At 40.9% G+C, this 9541-nt stretch overlaps 1 protein-coding gene across 1 annotated transcript in view; it reads right to left on the minus strand.

Moving 5' to 3' along the window:
* Window positions 1-8703, minus strand: part of LOC104520413 (glutamate receptor ionotropic, kainate 2-like) — a gene marked incomplete at both ends in the record, with an annotated part of 27342 nt that extends 18639 nt beyond the window's left edge. The window contains 2 exon segments of the mRNA XM_010162098.1: window positions 6954-7061; window positions 8560-8703. Of these exon segments, the coding sequence (XP_010160400.1) occupies window positions 6954-7061; window positions 8560-8703 (252 nt within the window).
* Window positions 8704-9541: the final 838 nt, after the last annotated feature.

Consider the following 9541-nt stretch of genomic DNA (forward strand, 5'->3'; position numbering starts at 1 on the left):
AGACACCAAGGTCAGTGAAGAAGGAGGGGGAGGAGGTGCTCCAGGCGCCGGAGCAGAGATTCCCCTGCAACTTTTGGTGAAGACCATGGTGAGGCAGGCTGTCCCCCTGCAGCCCATGGAGGTCCATGGTGGAGCAGATGTCCACTTGTAGCCCATGGAGGACCCCATGCCAGAGCGGGTGGATGCTGAAGGAGGCTGTGAAACCATGGGAAGCCCGCGCTGGAGCAAGTTCCTGTCAGGAGTTGTGACCCATGGAGAGAGGAGCCTATGCCCACACCGGAGCAGGTTTAGTGGCAGGACTTGTGAACCCATGGGGGCACCCACGCTGGAGCAGTCCCTTCCTGAAGGACTGCACACCATGGAATGGATGCAGGCTAGAGCAGTTCGTGAAGAGCTGTCAGTCATGGGAAGGACTCACGTTGGAGAAGTTTGTGGAGGACTGTCTCCCGTGAGAGGGACCCCACGCTGGTGCGGGGGAAGGATTACTTCTTAATTCTTAAGTTTTGGTTTTATTTCTCATTATCTTCTGATTTTGATTGATAATAAATTAAATTTGTTTTTTCCCCCAAGTCGAGTCTGTTTTGCCCGTGCCAGTAATTGGTGAGTGACCTCTCTCTGTCCTCATCTCCACCCACAAGCTTTTCATTATATTTTTCTCCCCCTTCCCAGTTGAGAAGGGGGAGTGATAGAGTGGGCTTTGGTGGGCATTTAGCCTCTAGCCAGGGTCAACCTACCACAATGAATTACAACTCATTTTGTGTCATTTCCATTCATCGTGTGTGTAGGTTCCTGAGCAAGGTTTCAAGCCAGTTGTTAACATTTATATTCAAGATATGTGATTCTTCTTAAGTGACAAATTTTCATATCAATAGTAGTATTAAATTCAGGTATTTGTTATCTCCCTGAAGTATAAAATAATTTTCCTCATGATGCAGCTTCAGTGTAAATACTGATTGATCACAATTTAAATGATAATTTGCTTATTATAATGGACTGCCACAGTTTGGGATTTTCACTGTGCTTAACCATAGTTTCAGTGTGTCCAGACTGACTGTCAGCAAATTTTTTGTACGTTACATTAGCAGCACTCCAATAATCTATTAATTTAGTCATTTTCATCTTACAAGAAGCCATCATTTTTGTCAGACATGAATTTTATTTGGAAATTCATACTTCTTATTGATTGATTCTTGATTATCACCTCTCATTCAAGAGTTTCAGGGAAAGATATCTTAGGTAAAATCTGAGATTGTACATGGCATCTTTTTTAAATCAATGAACAATTTTTCTGTTGTCACTGACTTCAGCAGTTATTGCACTTAAAATATATTACTTAGGTAATTTCCCATTATACTAACCAGACAATTTATCTAGAATTTTTTTTAAAAAAACAACAAAAAATAGGTCTTCTAGAAATACTTCACAATAATTTTTTCTCTCCCATCATAAACATTTTTCTCCTCAAGAGGTCCCATTTTGTCACAAAAGCATTATGGATTACAGCTGAAATTGTTGAACTGCTGTCCTTCACATAAGAAATCAATCCTCATATTTGGAAAGAAGTTAGATGAAATAATAGTTAACATAACAGTATGGAAACATGACATAGATAATATGACACATATAATTCCCATCTCCCCATCTTTTGTCATCCACAAAATAAATGAATGAATGTGATGGGTTGACCCTGGCTGGATCCCAGGTACCCACCAAATCCCCTCTCTCTCTCCCCCTCCTCAGCTGAACAGTGGCGAGAAAATGTAACAAAAGACTCATGGGTCGAGATAAGAACAGAGAGAGATCACTCACCAATTACCATCACAGGCAAAACAGACTCAGCTTGAGGAAATTAGTTTAAGTTATTACCAATCAAAATCAGAGGACGATAATGAGAAATAAACCCAAATCTTAAAGCATCTTTCCCCCCACTGCACCCTTCTTCCTGGGCTAAACTTTACCTCCTATTTTCTCTACCTTCTCCCCGGGTTAAACTTTACCTCCTATTTTCTTTACCTTCTCCCCGCTAGCAGCACAGGAGGATGAGGAATGGAGGTTGGGGTCAGATCATCCATCGCATGTTGTCTCTGCTACTCCTTCAGCTGCATGTGTAGGACTCCTCACATTCTTCATCTGCTCCAGTGTGAAGCCCCTCCCACAGGAGACAGTATTTCACAAACTTCTCCAATGTGAGTACTTCCCACAAGCTGCAGTTCTTCACAAATTTCTCCAATGTGGGTCCCTTCCACAAGGTGCAGTCCTTCAGGAACAGACTGCTCCAGCATGGATCCTCCACGGGGTTACAAGTCCTGCCAGCAAACCTGCTCCAGCGTGGGCTTACCATGGTTTCACAGCCTCCTTCGGGCATCCACCTGCTCTGGCGTGGGGTTCTCCATGGGCTTCAGGTGGACATCTGCTCCACCATGGACCTCCATGGGCTGCAGGGGGACAGCTTGCCTCATCATGGTCTTCACCATGGGCTGCAGGGGACTCTGTTCTGGCGCCTGGAGCACCTCTTCCCCCTCCTTCTTCACTGACGTTGGTGTCTGTGGAGTTGTTTCTCTCACATCTTCTCACTCCTCTCTCTGGCTGCAATTGCTGTTGTGCAGCAACCTTTTTTTCCCCCTTCTTAAATATGTTATCACAGAGCTGCTACCACCATCACTGATGGGCTCAGCCTTGGCCAGCCGTGGGTCCATCTGGCAGCTTCTCACCTTTGTAGCCCCCCTACTACCAGAACTTTGCCATGTAAACCCAGTACATTTCACCCCTCACTTCTGTGAAACACATATTTAAGAATTATAATTGAAATCCACATTCATTACACAATCTTCAAAACTTCACTCACATCAACAAAAAATAATTCTCTGCACCAAAATCAAAACAACATAATTACAACAGCTAACAGAAGTGTACAATTTACACACAATCCATCCTTTGTCCCTTCACCACAATTACAACAGAAATTCCCCATGATCATTCTGCTCTCTAACATTGTTCAGTCCATGTTTTGCCTGTTACCTCTCCTAATTACTATCCTTATCTCAAATTCCTCATGTCCCACATTAGGCATCAAAAGAGATTGCAGTAGGTTAACCTTGGCTGGATGCCAGCTGTTCACCAATCTTCTCTATCACTCCCCTCTTCAAGTAAAGAGAAAGGTAGTTTAACAAAACAAAAGCAAAGGCCAAGTGCAGAAACCGAGGAAAACAAAAGGTTTACATTCTACTTCCCACCAGCAGGTGATATTTGGCCACTTCCTGGGAAGCAGGGCTACTGTACACATGGAAGTTGCTCTAGAAGACAGATGTCATAAATGACAAAAGCCTACCCTTTCTCCTCCTTTCTCTTAGCATTTATTGCTGAGCAGATATCATATGGCATGTAATATCTCTTTGGTCAGTTTGGGTCAGCTGTCCTGGATATGTGCCCTCCCAAGATCTTGTCCACCCGCAGCCTACTGTTGAGGGGGGAAAAGCTGGAGAAATAGCCTTGATGCTATGCAAGCACTGCTCATAAGTAACCAAAACAATGGTGTGTTACCAACACCTTTCTAGCTACCAATAAAAAGCACAGCAATATGAGGGCTGCAATGGGGAAAATTAACTCCATCTCAGTCAGACCCAATACAATGGATGAATGAATAAAGAAATAAATAAATAAAGCAAAACAGAGAAGCTTGACAAGATGGTGGTTTAGGAAGACCTTTGGGAACATACAAGAAAAGGACAAAGATGGGGAAAGGCTCCTGAAGAAAGAAGAAAATAGAGAGAGACAGAAAGAGCAAAGAGATGAAAAGAGAGAAGTGGACAATGATTAGATGGAAACTGAAATAACCCCCATTTTTAAAAAGGGAAATAAGGAAGATCCAAGGAACTAAAGGCCAGTCAGTGTCACCTCCGTGCCAGGCAAGATCATGGATCAAAACCTCCTAGAAACTATGCTAAGGCACATGGAAAATGAGGAAATGACTGGTGACAACCAGCAGGCTTCACTAAGGGCAAATTGTGCCTGACCAATCTGGTGACCTCTTATGATGGGGTTACAGCTATGGTGAAAAAGGTTAAAGCAACTAATGTCATCTACCTGGACTTGTGTAAGGCGTTCAACACTGTCCCACATGACATCCTTGTCTCTAAGTTGGAGACACGTGGGTTTGATGGATGGACCACTCACTGGATAAGGAATTGGCTGGCACACTCAAAGTGTTGTGGTCAACAGCTAGATATCCACGTGGAGACCAGTGACTAGTTGTGTCTCTCAGGGGTCGGTATTGCGGTTAGTGTTGTTTAACATCTTTGTCGGAGACATGGACATTGGGATTGAGTGCATCCTCAGCAAGTTTGCCAACGATACCAAGCTGTGTGGTGTGGTTGATACGCTGGAGGGGTGGGACGCCATCTAGAGGGACCTCAGCAGGCTTGAAAGGTGGGCCTGTGCAAACCTCATGAAGTTCAACAAGGCCAAATGCAAGGCCCTGCACCTGGGTTGGAGCAATCCCAAAAATAAATACAGGCTGGATGTTGAGTGGCCTAAGACCAGCTCTGATGAGTAGGGCTTGGGGGTGGTGATGGATAAGAAGCTCAACATGAGCCAGCAATGCTCACTCACAGCAAAGAAGGCCAACCCTATCCTGGACTGCATCAAGAGAAGCGTGACCAGCAGGTTGAGGGAAGAGATTCTACCCCTCTACTCCATTCTCATGAGGCCCTACCTGGAGTGCTGTGCCCAGTTCTGGAGCCTCCAACACAAGAAATACATGGACCTGTTAGAATGAGTCCAGAGGAGACCACAAGGATGATAAGAGGGATGGAGCACCTCTCCTGTGAGGAGATGCTGAGAGAGTTGGGGTGGTTCAGCCTGGAAAAGAGAAGGGTTCAGGGAGACCTTGTAGTGGCCTTCCAGTACCTGAAGGGGGCCTACAAGAAAGCTTTTTACAAGGGCAGGTAGTGACAGAAAAAGGGGTGATGGCTTCAAACTGGAAGAGGGTAGGTTTAGATTAGATATTAGGAAGAAATTTTTTCCTGTGAGGGTGGTCAGACACTGGAACAGGTTGCCCAAGGAAGCTGTGGATGCTCCGTCCCTGTAAGTGTTCAAGGCCAGGCTGGGTGAGGCTTTGAGCAACCTGGTCTAGTGGAAGGTGTCCCTGCTGATGGCAGGGGGGTTGGAACTAGATGACCTTTAAATGTCCTTTCCAACCCTAATCATTCTATGATTCTATGAAATGGACAGGAGGGGGGGAAGGGAGAGAGAGAGGAAAAGGAAAGGTAGGAAAGAGGGAAGGGAGAGAAGAAGAGAATAGCAGAAAGAGGGACGGAGTGTGATGTAGAGAGACGAAGTGCACATGTGAAGGAAGGGAGGTAAGGGATGGAGAGAAGGGAGAGGGATTCATCATAGCTTTAAGAAAAAAACAGTCTTTTGGGAAAAAACCCCCTTTGAGACAGCTCTTTTAAATAAAAGGACTGGCTAAAATGTACTCTCTCTACTAGGAATTTTCCTGCTGTAAAGTTTAATGATTCAGCCTGGATTCAAGAACAGGGTTCGTATTCTTTCAGAACAATCAAGTTTTCTTCAAAGAAAATAATTTATTTCTCAGCTTTTATTTTATTCTCTCTCAGTAAAATACCCTATACCTTCCAAATATTTATTAAGCAATGCAATCTAATGTGCGTACACCTTAATATTTTTTTTTTTCCTAATCTCATATTGCTACACTATACAGAAACTGCTCTGGTTTTGCTCACAGGTATCTTTGAATCTGTGTAGCATTCCTCATTCTTTGCTAACAATTTCCTGACTCCTAAACTTTTCTGATAACTAATTCATACTGTTCTTTCCAAAGACTGTCAGCACATTTTGGTGAAAAACGTGTTATCACATGCCTTTATTGCATGGGCAAAATGACCCATGAAGGCAGTAAAAATATCTTCCTTTTCTGTGAACTTCTCTGTGCATATCTCAAGGACATGCTGGTTCCATATCCTTTTAAAACTATTTCTGTTGTTGTCTCTTACATATCTTTCATTACTGCTCTTTCCCAACTTCCTTTTCTGTATTATGTGTTTTAAGGTACCATATTTCCTGTTGTATTTTATTTTCTTCCTGTATTTCTAGTCTTCGTAGAGATTTTGGTTTATTCATATATTTTCAGTGGGCTACATATTTCCTAATATATTGTCAATTGAGAGCTAAATTGATATGCTTTTTTGTAGCTTCCTTTTTTGTCTCTCCATGGCAGGAGAAGAGAGGAAAGATGATCCCATTTTAGATCATCATGGTGTAGGTAGGCCAAATGTCTGTACGTGCTCCCCAAGGCCTTTAGTTCAAATATAGACAATATTGGGCTACAAAGAAAAGGCATTTCTCAATCCTTTGGTCTTTCACTCCATCTCTGTAGAAGAAAAAATCATATCAGAAGACAGACAAACCTGTCAGGCTACTTATTCTTAATTTTTTAGTGCCAATTACAGATAGAAGCTTTGTATTCCAAGAAAAGAATCAAAGTCTTAAAACGCATAAAATTACCAAAATGAAGCTATTTTGTTTCATTCTGTTTGAGGTGATTCTTCATGAATTAATAAGATGTAAAGAAAATACAAATACACATGCCCACAGTTTCACACATAAGGATAAGGAATAGGATTGGAATCACAGCTAAAATAAACTCTATAGTTTGAAGACAGAGTATATTAATGCATGACTCCAGGACCAGCTCTTCACTGTTCCCCAGTCCTCTCAAATCTAAGAATGTAGCTAGAAGCACACAGGTAAGAGACCACTATCTGTCAGACATCAAGATAACAACTTTTACTAGAAGATTTTGAAACCAGATATCAAGTTGAGAACAGGTATATTTTTTCACATAACTCAGGAAATGTTCTTGAAAATGCTACCGTTTTTAGGGGGTGTGTTTTTGTTTTTATTCCCATCACTTTGTAGGTAAACATCATACACACCTTTTCAAGACCTTCTTCCTTGAGGCTGATAACATCTAAATCAAAATCTGTCCTTAAGCCATTGGTTTTGTTGAAAGTTATCCTGCCTGTGAGGCCTTCCCAGTGGGCCTATGAAGAAAGAAAAAACAATTTATAGAAATAAATAGTCATTTCTTTTTTGCCCCAAAATAACAAATTTTACTTCTGCAAAAATGGGAACATTAATTATTACTCTATCTAAACAATTTACCTTATGGCTGTCTCTTTTAAAAATATTTCATAGTCACTTTTTGCTAATTAAATCAACCTTTATTCCGTCCTCACAGACAATTTTTTAAACAACTTTCCATGTTAGCCAATAGATTCTTCTACTAAATTATATAAAAGGCTGCTTTGTTTTCATTCCTCCATCATTCATGCTTCCCTACGTGCCCAACTCAATCTCTTTCATTAATGCTGGATTTCATTTTTCTGTCAGGAAATTTCACTGAAATAAAGGCTTACTTTTGCAAGATGCCAAATCGCCTGAAACCTCACTGAGACAGCAAAAACTGAAGTCAACAAGGCAGTCTTCCAGAGCTGATTCCTTACTTTTAATAAAGGACAATATCCTCATTTTTGTATAATGTAAAGTCTACCTAGTTCTAAAACTATGCTGAAGTAGAGGAGGGAATGTGGAAAACAAAGTTTTCATCCTAAAAGGAACCAATATTAAAAACAGTATTATATGTCATTGTAAATAGTTCTTGTTATCATAGTATTTTGCATATCTAGAATGAGAAATCTTGTATTAGGAGTTACTTACAGTACAAGAGACTCAAATAGATTCATAGAATCATAGAATGGCTTGGGTTGGAAGGGACCTTAATGATCATTTAGTTCCAACCCCCCTGCCATGAGCAGGGACACCTTCCACTAGACCAGGATGCTCAAAGCCTCATCCAGCCTGGCCTTAAATACTTCCAGGGACGGGCATCCACCGCTTCTCTGGGCAACCTGTTCCAGTGAATACTCTGCAGTGTTCACCTTTAGCACATTAAATCTCCTAGTTTTGCTTTAAATTGCTAAACCAGTATCTAAACAGCATACTAGGAGACCAAGGCCACATATATTAATTTGGCATAGCAAAAAAAAAAACAACAAAAAAAACCAAAAACAAAAACAAAAAACCACAAAAAACCCCACAACAAAACCATAACAAAAACAACAAATCCTGAAAATTAAAACCAGGGAGTAAACTTCATTCTCGGTCGCTTTGAAATTATGCTAGTATTTAGTTGCTGAATTTTTCATAGCTAGTCTATGGTTTGGTGTTTCAGGGGTTTGGGTTTTTATGTCACAAATGTTCCACACACACTCCTCCCTCCCAGTTATGTACAGACAAAAGTTTTATTTAGAATGCGGTTATTTCACCCTTTTATGTTTCTTTGTTCCAAGTAAGACCTCAGGAAAATCCGATTTCAAATAAAAATGCTGGCTTGTCTGCTAAATTCGTTATACAGAGCAAACTGAGGGATTCCCATCTAGTGAAAGAAAAAAGGCAGAATTCAGGAAGAGTGGGAAAAAAAGAAAATGGGAGTTGGGAGAAAGGAAAGTAACGAAGCAAAACATTTTATTAGTGACTTACCTCTTTAATGAGACTCATAAAGCGGGTCCCAAAGCGCCAAGGTTTGTGGCGATTACACTGTAGTGAGCTGACAGTCATCTGTGGGAACTGCTGGACAGCCACTGACACCACATGAACTGCATCATACATTAGTGCTGCATCCGTCTGAAATTAGAATGAAATCAGAAACATGAACACAAAACAAAAGCATGCGACAGCCCAGCAGTGAGGGAAGGATACAAAAAATTAGCACTACTTATTGTGTTAAAGGAAGAAAATTGTCTGATTGCTTGTATAGCACTGTAAAATGCAGCCTTATTGCCAAGTCCTACATGAGATCTGTCAGTCAACATTTCTCTTTTTAATGCTGAATAAAGGCCCACATACCAACTTTTTAGGATCATAGGAGAACAGGTATCTCTGATGACTTATGTTACTTTTGAAAAGCAGTGCATAAGGGGGCTATTTAAATTGTTGTATGCATGATTGATTCAAGCTGGTTATTTCTATGAGTGAAGTGAAAGAAAAAAAGAAAAGTGAAGTAGCAAAACCTTACCTATGAGGAAAAGCACAAAGGCTAAGGAAATAATATTTTTTCTTGTTTGAAATTACAGACTATATACAGTCCCAAAGGTACTAAACTGATTCATTAATAATTTTTAATGCGTATTAGTTTAAATCCCTAGGATAGATCTAACCAGCATCTTCTATAAATCAGAGGCAAATTAGAATCACATTAAAATACACATCCATTTTAACGGTTTTCATGTCCCATCCTAAATAAATAGGCTGTTTAGACCTGGTATATGCTAACTAATGTTATATTAGCAAAGGACAGAGACAGCCTCCCAATTCACACTGTCATGCTGTACAAGAAACTGACATCTCTCTCCTGTTCTCTTTGATAAACGGAGGCAAGCCTTAGAACCAAAAGCAAGAGAGGACCTTAGATTCAGCTGGTGGAAATGAATGCTATACCATCTGCTCAGCATACCTTAGAGAA

Source organism: Antrostomus carolinensis, unplaced genomic scaffold (assembly GCF_000700745.2).
Source record: "Antrostomus carolinensis isolate BGI_N321 unplaced genomic scaffold, ASM70074v2 scaffold3702, whole genome shotgun sequence".
In the NCBI taxonomy this organism is placed as follows: domain Eukaryota; kingdom Metazoa; phylum Chordata; class Aves; order Caprimulgiformes; family Caprimulgidae; genus Antrostomus; species Antrostomus carolinensis.